General features: G+C 35.5%; 1 protein-coding gene across 3 annotated transcripts in view; it reads left to right on the top strand.

Annotated features, from left to right (window-relative positions):
* Positions 1-17,872, top strand: part of LOC140153024 (pleckstrin homology domain-containing family H member 1-like) — a 163,913-nt gene extending 146,041 nt beyond the window's left edge. For 2 of the 3 annotated variants that reach the window (XM_072175612.1, XM_072175614.1), the window contains 10 exons: positions 2,327-2,544; positions 4,240-4,417; positions 4,864-5,019; positions 7,512-7,609; positions 8,138-8,279; positions 9,076-9,212; positions 10,376-10,505; positions 10,880-10,957; positions 11,780-11,935; positions 12,681-17,872. In XM_072175612.1, the coding sequence (XP_072031713.1) occupies positions 2,327-2,544; positions 4,240-4,417; positions 4,864-5,019; positions 7,512-7,609; positions 8,138-8,279; positions 9,076-9,212; positions 10,376-10,505; positions 10,880-10,957; positions 11,780-11,935; positions 12,681-12,887 (1,500 nt within the window). In that variant the 3' untranslated portion in view covers positions 12,888-17,872. The remainder of the gene's footprint in view (positions 1-2,326; positions 2,545-4,239; positions 4,418-4,863; positions 5,020-7,511; positions 7,610-8,137; positions 8,280-9,075; positions 9,213-10,375; positions 10,506-10,879; positions 10,958-11,779; positions 11,936-12,680) is intronic. The other variant, XM_072175613.1, reaches the window with a different exon arrangement.
* The last annotated feature ends 1,006 nt before the right edge of the window (positions 17,873-18,878 follow it).

The raw sequence follows: 18,878 nt of genomic DNA on the forward strand, positions 1-18,878 counted from the left end.
AAAAATCCTATAACATTACTAACTTTGCAGTGTGAGTTTTTGGTAACGGTTCTTGTGTATGGATCACAGGACATTTCCAAATAATTTAAATAGTATTTTACTCTCAAATAGTATTGAGGATATTATTTTCCCTTTTTATGAACGTGAATGACATTATAGGATCATGAATTTAGCTGCAAATGAGAGATAACGTAGTGCCTTTCCTGTTTGGAATTGTCAAACATTTATGCAGTGTAAATTCTCAGTACTCTACTAATGTTTTGTTTGATCGTGTGTCTGACCCACCCTATAATACAAGCAATAGGATTGCTATGTTAATCTCCTGACATCAAAAATACATTAGATTGCAAATATTTTATGCACTGGGCATGATTAAGGATGAAGGATGATGTGTCTGTTTTGATCAGCACTGGTCTAGATTTACTAGGATGGATTTTCATTTAGATTTAAGCATGACAACAAGCACCTTTCTGTATTTATTAATATAAAATTAATATGTTAAATTTTGGAACATAATTAATGTGGAAAATGTTTTAACCCATTTTGATGTAGGGGACTTTGATTGTTTTTATTAGATTTAAAAATGTATTGTCAGTGTTATTTCTAAAGTGAATAATATTTGTAATAGTCTTTGCTAATTTCTAAATTGTTATCAAAAGTAAAATGTGGAACAATAAATATTGCAGATATTTCTTTTTTGTTGATACTAGATATGATTTCTTGGTATAATTAAATAAGTTTAAGTTTAATTATGCATTCTTAATTTTATCAATTTAAATTTCAAACCAAACCATGTTATATTACAAATTAAAGTACAGGAGCTCTTGTCTAGTTATAAACCACAGATACATGCTTTTGTCCAATAAAACATTCTGTTTAATTTAAGTTACTTATGTTCAAGATACATGTAAAATAAAGTATGAATTTTAGCACTCTGAATATGCCTGCATTAAAAATGATTGCTCATCTAAATAGTAGTTTTTCAATACTAAGTTGTTAATTGGCAAAATGCAAGATTTACACCTGTTTATTAAATATTATCTGTGCATGTTTTAGCAGGTACCTGATAGTTCTAAAAATAATAATATTGTCATTCATATTTCATTACACAAGTTAAGAAAAGCCAAAAAAGAAGATGGCTGACAACATGTTGCTATGGCAGCCAAATCTACAGATGGACCAGCAGCAGTCTGCTATGTTGATAGTGTGTCCTAGATAGATCATTCTTTCAGTGTGTCATGTGATGCAACTTAACATTTTAATGCAAGGATATTTGTGAACATAACAGTTCTTCATGTGGGGAAGCAAAATTTCCCTACAAACCCACACATTTTCCTCAAAATCCTAAAATTTCCTTGGAGAGAGCATATTTTCCTAGGCATGTTTGTGAATACATGTATTGGAATATTGGAAAAGGAAGTTTGCTCAACATTAAGGTCTATATCATTCACTCTAGAAACGTGATTAGAATCCTAAAATCTTTCAAAGAAAATTAAATTGGAAAAGAACAAGGCTTTTATAATGTACCCAATAAGCCAGAATTCTTAAATTGTTAAAAGAAGATCCAAGTTTGAAGAAAAAGGAATAAGTTGCATCATGTGGGACTGAGTATATCCCTTTCCATGCCATGTGTACCATATTTGTTGTGCAGTGACCCATTGATTGTGTGTTATCCAAATTCCAAACTTTAATTTTCTCCGCTAGCATGTTTGATTTAATTTGCTGTGTATCACCCTGTAACTTATTGCTGTAGTTTCTCTTCTTAACTTTGAAGTTAATTTATTTTATCGATAGTTATCTTAGTTACAGTATATTTTAGTTTATAAATCCTACTCTTGCATGATCTTTTTTTAGTGATACTTTATTTTTCATCTTTATAATAGTTACTTTTCATTTGATTTATTGTTTTATCCATTTCTATCTCTTCATATTTTTTGTTTCTCTGTATTTCTTCTGAACTGTAATCCTCTGCTTCTTCTGATTAACTGCGCTTCTTCTGATTAACTTTTCTACATTTAATATTGGCATAATATTACTACCCATTCCCTGCCATTCATTTCATCCAACCATTGTTACTTTCCACCTCTTCTCCTTATCTTGCTTATATTCATTTTCCTTTCATGTTTTATTAATTATTCTTAAATCTGACCTGCATGCTTAATTGTTTCCTTGGTGATTTGTTGGCTTGCTATAAATCCTTCCTACTTCACCTTTTGTCCGTGTTGGCTTGCTATCAATCCTTCATCGTCTTTGTCCTTGTTGGCTTGCTATCCATCCATCCTTCTTCGTCTGTGTCCTTGCTCCCTTGCTACACACTCCCAAGCAGAACCTGTTGTGTGGACCACACTCGTGGTTTGGCTGTGATTCGCAGCTGTCGGCCGCTTCATCAATGGTTGACCTGACCTTTGACCCACAGGCCAATCCGCCAGACTTCACTTTCAACCAAGCATGGCAGTTGATGTCATTATGTTGCAGTCTTTTCTTACCAAGACAGAAGTATATGTGGTACCTGAGAATGCATCTACAAAGATATGCAGATCCCAAGTAAGTTATCATAAAATATGACTCCATTGAACAATGGACGATTACATTTGATATCCATATACCCCCTATGGAAGACATGACATTAATCTCCCACACAGGGGAGTGTAGATTTCGAATGGAGGCACCCATTCAGGCAACCCCGTTTGAAATTCACATCCCCTGTGTAGAAGATTAAGGTCATGTCTTACATAGGGGGTGTATCAATAGCCCAATTCAGATATAATAATTGATGCAAACTAGGCTTGTTGATACCTCATAGGGTTTCTAGACAGTACACCCACATTAATTGCCTCTTAGGTATACCTCTGAAGATATGTTTGATAATAATGTGTCATATCCCATGACAGCATAAGAAGATAAAATATTTTCTCTGATCTGTTGATGATGAGATTGAGGATAAATGTCCTCCTACTCAATCAATCTTGTCTAGGACTGTGACAAGTGTCATTGTCTTATCTGCTCAATCAAGTTACTATGGGCAGACAACTTTTTATTAGAATGTTACTCATGTGTGCTGCTTTGCAGCCTATGTCTGCCTTACAGTATGGTAAAGATACAAAAATAAACTTTATATATTTGGTTGCCTCACAATAGTTTGAACAAAAACCTTTTATATTTGGTTACCTTACCAAGGTTTAAACAAAACATTTAAACTATGCAACATGCTACTTCCGTGAATAATAGGTTAAGGTCATGAACATAGTAAACTTGTACCATGCTAGGACAACATGTAACTGTTCATGTACCTCGCAATGTACCTCGCAAGCACGATACGCAACCACTGTTATCTGCTCTTCATTGGCTTCCTGTCCAACAGCGTATTATTTACAAACTGCTCCTCTACGTCTACAAGACTCTAAACCACTTAGCACCAGATTATCTGAACACTTGTCTCCATATTTATCATCCAACCCGTAATCTCAGATCCGTCAATGATTTTCTTTGTTTGGATTACCCCAAGGCTCACCTTAGAGCAGGCGACAGGACATTTACTCTATGTGCTTCACGGGAATGGAATAAACTTCCCATCACTATAATAAAAAGTCGATTAAGACCTATCTTTTTCCATGATATGTTTCCGTTGATTTCCTTAGTTGACCTGTGTTATTTTATGCCTTGTATTATGTAAATTTAAGGTTTGTACTCTATAACATTATTTATTTAAGGCTTTTGTTTGTGTACTTTAAGATGTTTTTATTTTTACTTTGTAAGCGCTATGAGCTTGTCATAAGGAACAGCGCACCAAAAGTTTTCTGTTATGTTATGTTATGTTATGTTCACCACGTACCTCTTGTAAAGTCAGCCCCCGATCAATTTTATTTTATTTGATATTTAGAAAGTATTTGTCATAAGCATTAAAATGATCATTAGGAAATGAATTTGGAGAAAACCTTCTGAGAAGACCTTATAACAAACATAAGAAAATTGACAAAGAAAAGTTGATAACTTTGCAACCAAGTGTGATAGGGATGAGTGAATTTCAACAATAGCAAGCTTACCTGCTGGACAAGTTGATAATGGGAAATAACCATTATTGTCAAAATTTCCAACTTTGGTCTGAATGGATCAGATCATGTCATGTATACATAATAGATTTCTTTTCGTATGGCATAATTCATTCGTAAGTCAGAATGCCCTAAACACAATGCAAATTAATAACAAAAGTTGTATGTATCTTTGTTAACCTTTGCACAGGACTGATTTTGGGAAGTACGCCATCTTTTGTCAGAGGTCACTGGATCGTACCGTTATGAATGGTGGTCGTGATGCCAAACCATCCAGACTAGAGGTGTTATCAATACTACAGAGGCATCCATATCATCACTCACTACCTATTAGTATTCCTGTACACTTTATGAATAATACATATGAGGTAAATATTTGTTGATGGATACTACATAGCTTTTGGTATTTTCGTCTACCTAGTGCCCAGTCTGCCATAATGTAAATAGTTGGGCTACTTTTTAAGCTGTAACTCGTACAGTGTGTCTGGTTTCTTATCACTGTCATGAGTTGTATTTTAGAGTGTAACATACTTCATAGCAACAAAGCATTGCAATTTCTTTTGCAACTATTTAGCGCTTACAGTAACTTCTCAATGTAAACATGTAACTTCATGCTGTAAAGTGTGCTGAGGCTTGTGGATCAACGTCTAGGCATTGTGCCTGTGCATAGCACACTATAAATCACTGCACTTTTTTTTTTTTTATACAGACCAATTAAGTGTACAGGTTGTCAACTTAGCTTGTAAAATATGTTGCCTTTAATACTTTGTCCTCTTATGTTCCCTTCAATATTTTGTACTATTCACTTTATCAGGTTGTTGGTTTTGATGGTTCTACCATGGTATCAGAACTCTTACAGACTCTCAACAGACAGGTTGGGATGAGAGATTGTGAGGAGTCTGGGTTTGCATTATTTACTGATGACCCTGCTGGGAGGGATGTAGAACATTGTCTACAGAACAGTGTGAAGGTGAGTGGCTTTTGAACAGGGACAGACTTAGGTTTCAGTTTTCTACTGGCCCTCCGGGCCAGTGAAATGGCAAATCTAGTGGCCCTGCAATAAATTTACTGGCCCAGCTTTTTCAATATGTTCTACTGCAAAAAAAACCCCAACTTTTTTGTCGGTGCTTTTGGGGAAAAATCGATATCAATTTTTAATCATTTGTCATCATACAATGTGTATCATATCGCAAATATCAAAAAATCAAAATTATTTGATATTTCTCGTTTTCAAATGCAATTCGTTATGTCTGATGTGCTCTCAGGTCCCACAAAAAATATGTGGAAACATCACTATCCGAGCCCTTAAAGTCAAGCAAACCTTAACATTTTAATTTGTTTTGTACTGAATGTACTCAGATCAATGTAGAGAGTAGTCACTAACACAAGTTCAGTCAGTAGTCAAAAAAAGTTTAAAACTAGGCGGTATTTGCGGTATCGCTATCATCATCAGATATAATCATGTAGCGCATGGAAGAGCTAAGCATGTAAGTAGTACAAAACAATGTACATAGGCCTAGGCCTACTATCATCGTAAAAAGCGGCTGTAGGCCTATATTTCCAAATTGCTAGCAATGCAAGAATAAGAATATAAATATTATACAAAAAAAATCATTGAACATTTCAAGTGACAGGCAGAGCAGAAAACTGTGTAAATATGACCATCACTGATATCTTGTCTCGTATTAGTGTTATATGAGGCTCAAAAATCTAGTGGCCCGCAGGGCCAGCATTGTTGGAAGTTTACTGGCCCGACGCAAAATCCACTGGCCTCGGGCCACCGGGCCACTGCTTAAATCCGTCCCTGCTTTTGAATCCTTGCTGTCCTTTCATCTGTAAATTCTAATGAAAAGTGAGAAATTGAAGATTATTATGGTTTAAAATAATGAATAATAATGTTCCTCACATGTATTATTTTTTCATGCCCTGCTAGGGTGAAGCATATGGGACACATTATTCTTCATTATATACTTCATTAATATATTCTTGTTCATTGATTGGTTAAAAGTGGATCACATGACCAAAAATAGTTCTACCATCAGTACTCCTATCCGTAAATAGTACCTCCAAGCCGTAAATAGTACTTTTGACCATGCCTTCCGTGTGCGCGCATTCGATGCGATGGAACAGTTCACGCACGCGAAACTGCCATAGTGTGATTTCGCGCTGCTGTAATTGGTTAACCCGATTTTAGCCTATTCGATTTTTGTGAAGGGCAAAATATAGGTTTTGCTTAAATTGGTCGTGCTGTTCACTCAGGATAGAAGCTGGAGAGTCAAAACATCAAATAAAATTCTTTTAACCAATCAATGAACAAAGAATATATTATTGAAGTATATAAAACAAATATATACTGCCTTTATTCGAAGTTCTGGTTAAAACTATGGTCCCTCGTTGAGATCAATTAATACTATTAATAGTACTAATTGATCTCACCTCGGGCCCATAGTTTTAACTAGAACCTCTCATGGCAGTATATATTTGTATATTATTTATTATATCCTTCATTAATATATTCTCGTTCATTAATTGGTTAAACGAGTATCATGTGACCAAAAATAGTTTTGCTATTTTGCAAAGCAGTTAAAAAGCCGACTGAAAGTGCTATTTCCCCGGGATATATTTTTTTTTATACTTTCTCTGAGCGCGTATGACCTCATAGCCGCGTCGCAGTTCCTAGGGGTCGGTGCAACTCGCCACATACGCGGGATATCAGTACCGGTTCTGGGGTATTAATGTGTAGCAAGTCGTGTTGTCTTCATGGTACACAAGCAGCAGCACAGAAGTGCAGCTAAAATACGGCAGTTTAATGACATAATCTGAGTTACATCAGGAACAATATCTTAATATTGACGGCGTAAATAACAGAGAACATGGTTACTCGTTTCACGGCGGTATTGTAGAGGTTAAAACATTACAACGGTAAGCTTTATAGCCACTCAATTGTGTGCGTGCTTTGTGCATGTAGGCCTCACGTATTCAATCAAAACAAAGCACGGCAAGCCTAGCCTAGCCTTGACTATGCTAGGGCTTAGCCTACATTTATGCATAGGCGTATGTCAAAGATAAAGCTAGCCTTTCTATTATTTAACCAATTAATGAACAAAGAATATATTAATGAAGGATATAAAATAAATATTTACTGCTCTAATTAGGGATCTGGTGGAATCTATTGGTCCCCTCGGTGAACTGGAGACCGTGAGCCTACTATTTCCCTCGACCTGGCGGTCTCGGGAAATAGTAGGCTCACGGTCTCCAGTTCACCTCGGGGACCAATAGATTCCACCAGATCCCTCATGAGCAGTAAATATTTGTATAATGTGTAATTGGCCACTAAGAGTAGGCTATCATGATTAGTTGAGATTACCTGAGTACCAGCTGTACGTCTGAGCCTCATAAAGTCAAGGTTTAAAACTTTGTACTGAAAAGCGCATTTATTAAAATTTTCTTTTAAACTTGCAGATTTGTGATGTGATTTCCAAATGGGAGCAAACGGTGAAAGAAACTCAAACTGGCAAAGTAGAGACAGCAAAGATGGTCAGGCTCACATACAAAAACAGGTAAAGTAACTAGAACATGGTACATGGTCAGCACCTGTTGTACCTCTTGGCTATAACAAGCCTCTATACTACCCCACCATGACAAAAGGGCATAACTGACATTTTTTGAGAAATGGAGTTATTACCACAGGAAGGTCAATGCATATTATACCTTTCTTCAAATTGGGAAAGTTGCTTCAGGTTAAACACATTCCTAAGCAAGCCTAAACCCCTGTGCGTCTTGTATTTTAGTATAGCTGAAATAAAGTGGCACCCTCAATAAAGCACAATCCCAGCACATGTGTGCATGCCCATATTTACCTTATTACACACAAGTTGTTTACAAACACGCACCTTGTTTCTCTGGCAAACAGTTGTGTGCACAGGCATTTGCCACAGCTGTGATCATGATGTTGTCCCACCAGTGCCTATTATTGCCATTAAAAGATGCATTTGATCTATTGTATGGTACTTGACTCTCTTCCTATCTGAAAGTCTGCAATATAATTCTGACTAATCACTTTGATACATTTTGTTATTGACGTGCAGGTTGTTCTTCCGAAACATGGTAAAGAAAGAGACAGAGCGAGAAAGGTTGCTGATTGTTCATCAAGTAAATCGGGACATTACAAGAGGGCGCTTTCCTATTAACAGGGAGTTGGCCTTGGAACTTGCAGTACTCATGGCACAGGTAAGTGTGTTATGATGGTTACTGTAATTAGGCAGTTTAATATTTTGTTGTTATGCAGAAAAAAACCTCATATGTGACATGATCAAGGGGATTCGAATGAGTCACATGTCGACCCTGGTTGAAATTGAGTTTTACATATATTTCTAAAGAGGACATTAGAGCTTTCAGAAACTGAAAACCCCAAGTTGATACGCCTTTTCTTTGTAAAGTTACATCACTTTATCAATCACTGAAAACAATAGAAAACAAAAGAATTTTAACACTTTCTTTGTCAATATCTCAAAATCAATGTTAGCGACATCCGACTCATTCCCCTTGATCGTGTCACATATGTACTTGTGGCCATTAAACATGTTTAAAACAAAACTGCCAAGAGGTTACGTAGGAGGTTTTGCTTTAAACATATCCAGGGACCAATGACACATAGGAGATTTTCTCTGCCCAACAACAAAAATGTAAAAAAAGATTAATACATGTGAGATTATGACATCTGAATACAACTCATATTTGATAGCCACATCCCCCATGGCAATACACCCCCACAATGACATACTTCACATGTACCATAGGGCAATTTGACTCAGAACTTGGATTTAGATTATTTAGGTGATTGACGTCAGTGTAAGGTAAAAACATCAAGCAAAAATATTGGACCACCGCCTTTAAGTGATGATGTCTCATAAAGTTAGCATGGTTTCTTTACTTGCATCATGTATGATTGTTTCTGTAGTTATGTCTTACATTGTATAATATTTCCTTAGTTTCACTTTTTCTTTTCTTTTCTTTTTTACCATAGCTTGAATTTGGAGATTACAAATCTGGCTCTGGCAGCGATGGTTCATTGAATGCTCTGGCACTCAGCACAAATATTGATACAGTCATTGAGAGATTCTACCCTAAGAGATACAGAGTTACAGATGAAGAAGAGTTAAAGTAAGTTATATCACCATCATCCATCTCTAATACAAATGCATAGAATCAAATTCGCTGTCATAGTGCACGTTAGTAACCATTGGTTACTGCTCCAAGCCTGGGCTCATACACCTGTACCGAATTTTGATATGCCATAGGCTTTGTGTTGTGATCATTTCGATCAGTGGTTCAGTAACAAAGAAAGCATGATCCAGTTGACCTAGCAACGGTCATATTCTAACATGCACTACGACAGCAAATTGTTGGATTTCATTTAAAATACCCTATCATGGAGACTTAAGAAAACTGATGTATAGACATTTACACATGTGCATGTGAAAATGGCAGGTTATGCTAAAAGATACCCAAATTGTCTTGCTATTTCATGTGAGTGTAGGCCTGAGTGTAGGATGTTTAGTGTTTACAGTATGATAGAACTTTCAGGTAAAAAATTATGTCAATGTGCTGAGTCAAAGTAAAAGTGTAAAATAAATATTAATTGATTATCAAAGTTAAACAGTTTGTGATATATCATTATAACTTGTTCACATGCTGGGTGCAGTAGAGACTGTATCAGACCATGCCACAACACTCAGCTATTCCTCCTACACAGATGAAAGCTTTATTGCTCTTGAGATAATTATAGTGTGTAGGTCCAACTTTCTTGATGGCTTGGTAGGACTTCCATTTCACCGTATAATATTATGCTAGGAACTTATGTTTACTAACTCACTTCAAAGACTCCTTCTGGCTATAGATGACACAGATGACAACTCTGTAAACTTACTATACAACAATTCTTGTTTATTCTCCTTCTTCTGCCATACATGTTCATCCCTCAAATATATATGAATCTTGGTTTAAAGAGGTTGAAAAACAGTGATCTCCCATAGCACAACATCTAGTAGTTACTCCATCTTTGCTACTAATTAACATAATCAATACAACTGACCAATGAATGCCTACAGATATCAATAGAGGGAGACAAATACTTTATCATGACTGACCAGAGGGGGGGAAATGAGATGACCTATTAAATTGCCAATATCTTCTTAGAAACAAAATCATGTAGGCCTAATCGGCACTTACATAGTGAATGGGAAATGAGTTGAGAAGCTATCATAAAAAACACTCTCCATACAAGAAAATGATGTACTAAGATTACTTCTATGTTGATATTATAGAGACCTCAAGCAGCTTCTTGCCGATAAATGGACAGCTCTTAGGAATCGCAATCAACTAGAATGTGTAAGGTTATACCTGACTGTCACCAGGAAATGGCCTTTCTTTGGAGCAAAACTCTTCTCAGCCAAGGTAAGGATTTTCTTAATAAGTAAATGTTTGATGGGTAAGCAAATTTGTGCAAGTAAAGTCAGTATTTATAAAAGTGCATTATTAGTTGGTATGACATCTTTAGCAACAGGGTTAAGAGTCAATTAGAAATTGTAAGTTCTTTTAAAATATAGTAGTTTTGAGATTGTGTATACTATGTTTTATAGACAGAGAAGGGGAGCAAAAAAGTTTTGTTCTTCTTAGATGAGTACAATATACTATGTGTAAATTGCCAAATGTTCACAGGGCAGCTATTACACTTACCCACTTCTGACGCTGAGCAGTTGATAATTGTGTATTTATGCTAGGTTATGTGCTGTGATACAACTGACAATTATTTCTTTCTCATATTTCAGTGTAAATTTGGCAAACAAGAACAGGTGTGGTTAGCTGTCCAGGACACAGGTGTAAGTGTCCTGGAATACATGAGTTTGGTAAGTATTTGTTGATATCCTATCATCTTTTTATCCCTTTCTCACTATCAGTAATGATGAGAATAGAGTGTATGCAATAAACAAACTGGAACGGTATAACAATTGAAATGGCAGTGATTTTGGAGGATAGTTCTAAGATAGCTTAAGATGACAGAGGGACAGGTCTCAAGATCTATTCCAAAACCATTCATACCTATCACCTGTTTTATTGTATTATCATGTGAATTGCCCTGTGGTACCTTATGGAGGACTAATTAATTTAAATGAGGATGACTCTGTCATGAGTATTGAATACCCTCTATTGTAGAATAATATACTTTCAACCATATCTTTATGTTGACCTATGCATAACCATAACTCTAAATAAAACTTAACTCTTGTCTGAATCTTAATCTACCTTCAACACAAATACCGATGTTAACACTAGCCTTTACCTATCACAAATCTTAATCCAAACTCTAATTGACCTTTTCGGTGAATCCCATAAGCCTTTGCGAGTACACCTAAGAACTCGTCATTCTGCATCACGCCGCTCCGCGCCGATGCGCACATCGTTTATCGAACATCGTTACTGCGCATTGCAAGTCGGCGTGACGTCAAATGACGAGTTCTCAGGTGTACTCGCAAAGGGTTATGGGATTTACCGAAAAGGTCAATTGTGAAATTTAACTCTGACCCATAAACAATGTCACCTACCATGTTTAATGCTGATTACTAAAGAGTTTTCTTTCCTTAATTACTTCATAGTATCAGTCCCTGATAATAGACAGTATCTAACTCCTTTTAATTAATATTCACTGATTGATTTATTTATATCCACAGCATGTAGTGTCAACATACAGTTACCAGCTTATTGTGACGTTTGGTGGATGTAAAGAAGATTTCATGCTCGTTCTCAGTCAATCAGTACTAAAACAACCACAGAGAGAACGGGAACATGGCACTGAGAAACTACTCTTCATCATGGAAAAACCAAAGGTAAAATGTTGTATTGCTAACTCGCTGTAAGGAATTTCCATTATATTCTATCATCATGTAGGTTTGAGCTTTGTGGACACTACCGGTCAAATTATCGGCATATTAGAACTTTTTTAATGGTTAAAAAGAGGTCTATATCATATATTGAGCCAATCAAAAATATTGTAAGAATAGTCACTATAGTGGGGATTCCAATTGAATGAAAGCAGTTTTCAATAGCGTGACGATTTTCAGCGTACACTTCGAGATGTACGCTAGTGTGTGCGACTGTGTGTGAGTAACGCGGAATTGAATCCAACCATGCCAACGCACTCATGATTGGTTAGCACTGTATCCAAGGTCGTGCGTTCGCATTGTAGTTTGAAATACTCAATATACGATTGTGGTTGGATCGAGTACAGTTGTTGAAAGCTGTGTTCATTCAATTGAAATTCCTACTATAGGACTGAAGGGACTTGAGCTCAAAATTTCTCGCAGTTCTAATGTTGTATTTCGGTCTGGTTAACAAGAACAAAATTATAACACAATGGCCTATGGAGCATTGTAATCCACTAAATCATGTATGACTTGCAAATGTTGGAATCAAATTAAATTTTTTGGAATTAGCTTTTTTCATGGATATCTGTTCAACAAATGTCAAAATAAGAGAATGCTAGGATTGCTCCTTTAAGGTTTGTATAAAAGCAATAAAATTTTCACTTTGAAAATTGAAACTAATATTTGAGTTATGTGTTCTGTTTCACAGATCCTGGAGATCACACTCTTAATCGCCAGCTACATCAACACAATCGTCAAACAACGTGGACTCACATACAAACCACAAGGAAGTGGTGAAATGGGAGCAAAAGAGACATTGACGCGCAAGAACAGCGCTCCAAAAGTATGGGACTTGGAAAGTTCTTCACAACCTGTTTTACTATCATGTGCACCCAAATCAAGTCAAATACTTTGATGTTAACTTGCCAACCAACTACAAGTACGGTAGTGTTGCCAAACTTATCATTCTTGGGAATATACTAGGAACCTACTTTGCTACTTTATAATGGATTTCTTGGGATCCTTGGTGCCCAAATAATGGCAACACTGACTACAAGTAGCGATACCAAATGTACAATTTGTAGGAATACTGTCCTGAAAGGAGGACCTATTGACTACTATTGCTACTTTATAATAGACTTCTTGGGCTCCTTGGTACCCAAATATTGGCAACATTGACTACAGGTAGATTGGTGATTATATATATATTGGTGCTGTAAACATAAGTCATTCCTGATGATAAACTCAAAACTTGTGTTGAATGTGATTCTTCTGAATGTACCGAAATGGATGGAATGTGCCGCGTATAGATATTATTCAACTCCAATGTAGATGACTCCCTATTCATATATGAATACACTCAAATATAAGCAATAGATGATTATATGAAATAATAGAAACTTTTTTTTTGACATGGTATGTTCTGTTTACCGTTGGAGTAAGAACAACTTAACAAGATGTGTATCCTAGCAACGAAGGTTGTATCTCAGCAAGTAATCTTTTCGTAGCAAGCGAATTCAGTTCAGTTCAGAAATGTATTGTAGCTACAATCACTGTATTGCAAATTGACTACTTTGTATACACCAACAAGACCTCTCTCAACAGAAACTGGCATTGTATTCCAAATATAGCAAGGTATCAAAATAAGTACAAAATATATGTATAACATTTTTCATCATATCATCAGAATTCTTCAATAAACATTTGATTGTCATTCTGTCATCATGAGTGGAAATTACATTTAGAATGTATGTACAGTACACAGGAATTGTGCAAATCACACTGAAAGAGAGATTTATTGTGTTATTCAAGCGGAATTCTGCAAATCTGTGGAAGGCACAGGTGGAATTGAGGTTGTGATTGACAGCGGTCATTTACATTGTCATCAAATCCTGTGGCATTGTCATATGATTTCTTTTGGAATTCAAGATTTTTTGGCTAAAACTGCAGAAGTTAACATTGATTGAATCACAAATAAGGCAAAAATTATGCAGCTCTAGATTTTATCATATCGTATAGAAGCAAAGAGAACAGACCAAGTGTACCGACTCTGCCATGTTTGTGTGTCGCTCATGTATTTTCACCTGTCACTCAGTAAACTTTGAATTTAAGCGTGTGCTTGATTGTGTTCTGCATGTGATGCATTTTGCCAATGACACAGACACAAATTATCATTCGATACCGGGTTTTCGCCAATTAATGCAGGAGGTGCTTTATTTTAGTCCCCATATGTGACAAACCAATATCTGAGTGAGTACTCTTTGAGTCGAATCTCTTTGTAGCACAGCTGGAATTGATATAATATCGTCCCTTTTGGATTTACGCCATGTTGTACATTACCAGCTGGAATTCACAACAATCGGTGGCTTCCACAGTGGACAGTAACACAGAACAAAATACAACAAACAGTGTGCAGCAAAGTTTTTTTTTTTAGCTCTAAGCGTCTTAACTCAATCCATTCTGATAAACAATGTTATGTCTGTAGTATGCCATAAACACCCAGTTTTTATGAAATCTAGATGCTCGTAATATTTGCTATGGGGCAGAATTGTGTGTACATTGTACAAAATTTGTGATATAGCATGATGACGGTACTGTAGTAGTGAAAATGCTGACCAAGTTTCATAAACTTCAGAAGCTGATAAATTAATGCATAAAAACAATCAAAATATATATAAAGACCAAGATGAAATAAAATTTACCTCAAACATGATCATACCATTAAAACAATCACCAACAACCACTGCAATTCCATAGAATTCTACTATGACGAATTTATATTTGTATTTAATCATTTGAATTTATTCTATTTATTTCAAAATATAGAATTTTAGCAACTAATTATTTGTTGTAATAAGTTCTGGTAAAATTACCAGATTACCATAGGAAATAAAGGGTACTTTTATTAAGCAGACAAGCTGAGCTGCCTCCAATACAACTTAATATATTATGTCAAGTTGGAATTGAGACAGTAATACACAAACCACAGATGATTAAGAAATAGATCCCACAGCAGCATCAGTGGCAGTTGAGATTGGATTAAGCATTTCCTTTCTCTTGACCCAAAGGCTGACAGTAAAATTGTTCACTTGATTGTTGGGAGTGGCTTTCTTTTCCATGTTCTTCATCTTCAAATCTGTTGCTCACTTTTCTTTCCATATAAGCCAGCATGTTTAGCCTATATAGGGTTTTTAGCCTGGCTTGAGCATTTTGTTTTAGCCTGGTCCATCAGGACCCAAGTGTGTCTCTACACAGAGTGACCATTTAAACAATCAAATAAACAAAGAAATGGGCAAAGTCCTTGTGTTATGTATGGAATGAGGAATCTCACATTTTCATGGGACCAATTGTTCTACTGTCTGTATTTTAACAAATTATGCCCACCTTGCATGCTGATGCCTTTATGTGTAACACAACAAATACAATGACTGCTATTTGAAAAATACACAGTGACAGATACAGAGTGGGTGCAGCAAATGGACATGAAATAGGGTTAAGAGCAAACGGTATGATTGATTCATTGGGAGGGGCTTTTCTTTTCCTTTCTCTTTTTCTTCACATTTGGTTCTTTCTTTTCTCTTCCTGGCTGGAGCATTTTGCTCAAGCCTGGTCCTATCAGGGCCCAAGCGTGTGTCCACATGGATTGACTGGTTAAACAAACAAGGGGACTTTGCCCATTTGTGTTGGATCTGTTTTTTTAAATAATCTGTGGCATGAACTTATGGCATTGTGGGTGTAAAGTTAATAATAACGATAAAATGGTAATGAATGTTGCCTGTTTTACTTTCTCAATTCATTAATGTTTCGCATATTTTAAGGGAGTTTGTTTAGTATTACGTGTAAGGTCAGTTATATTATGTGCAATGTTTATATTTCTTTGTTTATCATTGATAAGCATGCTGAATACAATCAAAAATACTTATTTCATTTGTAGCATAAAAGAAAGTTACGAGATAATTGTTGTATTACAAAGGGAGAGCGAGAGAGAGAGTGAGAGAGAATGACTGACAGAGACAAGAGTTTTATGTGTAAATTGTGCTGCATTATTTCTTGTGTGGTCTTTTAACTATTTGTAATGTTATTTATTAAAATATTGAATATATAAACAATCATTTTGACTGTTATATGTCAGGGTCAATGGTAATTGTTTTATAAACCTGGGAATTTTTAATTGTTTTTACTTGTTTACTATTGTTTCTACTTGGTGTGCTTTATCCAATAAATGTTCTTTTGTTGGTGAAAAAAATAACAACAAACTCATTGTTTTATAGTAGCTTTAGGAAAGATGCCTATAATATTTCTGCGTTATGAAGATGACAATCACATTTATTTATGGAATGTGATTTTATTAATATTGATAGATTTGTATAATATTGGTTATTGATCAATTGCTTATTGATAAATATATGCTACATGTTTTATTATAATTAACTTTGATGCACTGTATATTTGTTGTAATAAAATGCACATATCTCAAAACAGCTTGCTTTCATTTCAAGCATTAATAATTAGTACTTATGTTTGTTTTTATGAACACTGGACAAAAAGAAAGCATGCACTTGTTGAATGTCTTAAATCCGTTGACTGGTAATATATGATTCTATTTATACTAATTCATGAAAAATTTAAAGTGATATTGTTGCTGATATTTCTCGGCCATATACTGCGTCTTGAAGACGGCAAGCCTGTAAAAGAATATGCCCTTTATATTCCACCACATGGGAAGAGGAAACCGGGACGACCACGCACACTGTACTTACAGTATGTTCAGCACATCCTGGGAGATAGTGAAGGGATGCTGCAGCCAAACATAATTGTTTTGCTGGCCCAAGATCGCAATAATTGGAGAAAGCTTGTAGTCGCCTGCTCCGCCACTGACTGATGATGATGATTGTCGCTGGGCAGAAAAAACCTATGTGGATTTTTACTGTCAAATTTAATAGTATTCTCATTTTGCCTGGGACATAAACACATTTATTAACTAATTAAAAACAATATCTTTGAACAGTCAGGTAGTTTTTGTGTCCCCTGAAAATGAAATTATCATTTAATCGGATGATTAATCACTTATCTATTTGCTATATGAGGGGAAAAATTTTCTTAGCTACAGTTTATTCACCTCTGAGCAATCCTCTAAGATGTGTCTGTGCATGTCTCTGAAATTATTATAAATAAACTCACATGAAAACTAAGGATTTGAAATAATGGACCAGATAACAGGTGGAACAAATTCAAAAAGTGTACCTCAATACAGACAATATTGCTGGACATTACTGTGTTGTATTCACTTGAAATGAGTGGATGTTAGGGTGTGTCATAAGCAAGAAGTACTTTGTCCCTTTTAATGTAGATGTTTGGCCATGTCTTTTTAATTTACAGCATTTTGATCTGAATCAATGGTCTTTTATGATATATTCCAACTTTACAAATGATGTGTCAAGTTGCATATCTATTTGATTAAAGTTGTAATGAATTATGGAAAACAATTCTATTGCCAGTAAAATAAGTGTTGGCTTTCTTTATGTGCAGTGTTTACATAATTATATTGTGTATGTAATAGACTAGTGGTGCTCAGCATACTGATAATCGTGTTGATTTATACCCGCTGCCCAAGGATTAAATTGTTCTTATTGATAATAGCTGCCTTGTGGCACACAAAATGCATTGGAATGAATCACTTTAATATTTGAACAACTTTTCTTTGGTTCACCTCAAGTTTGGTAGTGAAGTCATTGCTTATTCGCGGTTGCGTTTCAAACATGCCGATAAACCACACTTGTACGTGTGTATGTATGTTATACGTGATTATCATTATGCGGGCAATTTGATACTGCGACCACTTACGTCACTACTGAACTTGAGGCGAACCAAAGTATACAATGGTTTATGTTGCAACAGCCTGAATAACATCAGCACACAATCAGTAAATTAGAAAATCAAATATTTTAACATTTTGAAAATCAGTACCTGCAATTAGAACAATTTAATCATGAAGTACTGCAATGTCAGACAGGGTGTTCATACAGAGCAAGTACAGCATTAATTGGAAATCCAATGTTGAGTATCTTAAATTCTTTAATAACATCCCCCTCTGTTTAAACAAAAGCAATTGGGCTATTCCAGTTGAAATCTATACACCCCCTGTGGAAGACATTACCTCAATCTTCCACACATGGAGTGTGGATTTCAATTGGGGTGATCTGAATGGGTAACTCCATTTCAAAATATATACCCCCTGTTTGGAATATTGAAGGTCATATCTTCCATAGGGGTTATGGATTTCAATTGGAATAGCCCATTGTATACATACAATTTTGGGTTAAAAATACTTTTAGTTCAAGTTATCAAATTAATTATTTATACCATGGCATCAACTAAGTTAATTAAATATTAGAGCTCTTTCTGAATGGCAGAAATAAACTAGTGGGACATACGCACTTTGTGCGGGTCCCCGCTAGATGAGTAAATGGGAGCGTTCACGAAAACAGGAGGAATTACTGAACAGGTAGAATAATTGGAAAGGTAAATTTTATTTATCTAAACTTGTCTCCTGCAAGGGATAGCCCAATGATCAGGCCTTGTGCTAAAAGTTAGTTATCTCCAGAATCAGTTTCTGTGGCCAGTAATGGAGCTGTTTTAAATTTTTAAATGCTAGATATGTCAGTATATGTCTGATATTTCAAACATTTTGTTTTCATATTTTTAGAGTATTATTATAATATGGGAAAGTTGCAATGTGTTTTAAATAAACAAAAGTAATTGCAAATAATAAATATTACGCGATCTGATTCTATTCTAAAACTGTGGCATTATGATAAGCTCCAAATTTTGCAGCCATGTATACATGGGTTGTAAGGGGATTTAATGATCACATGCTTTGTTACTGAGCAAGTTGACATAGATTAAA

The sequence above is a fragment of the Amphiura filiformis genome, chromosome 5, assembly GCF_039555335.1.
Source record: "Amphiura filiformis chromosome 5, Afil_fr2py, whole genome shotgun sequence".
In the NCBI taxonomy this organism is placed as follows: Eukaryota; Metazoa; Echinodermata; class Ophiuroidea; order Amphilepidida; family Amphiuridae; genus Amphiura; species Amphiura filiformis.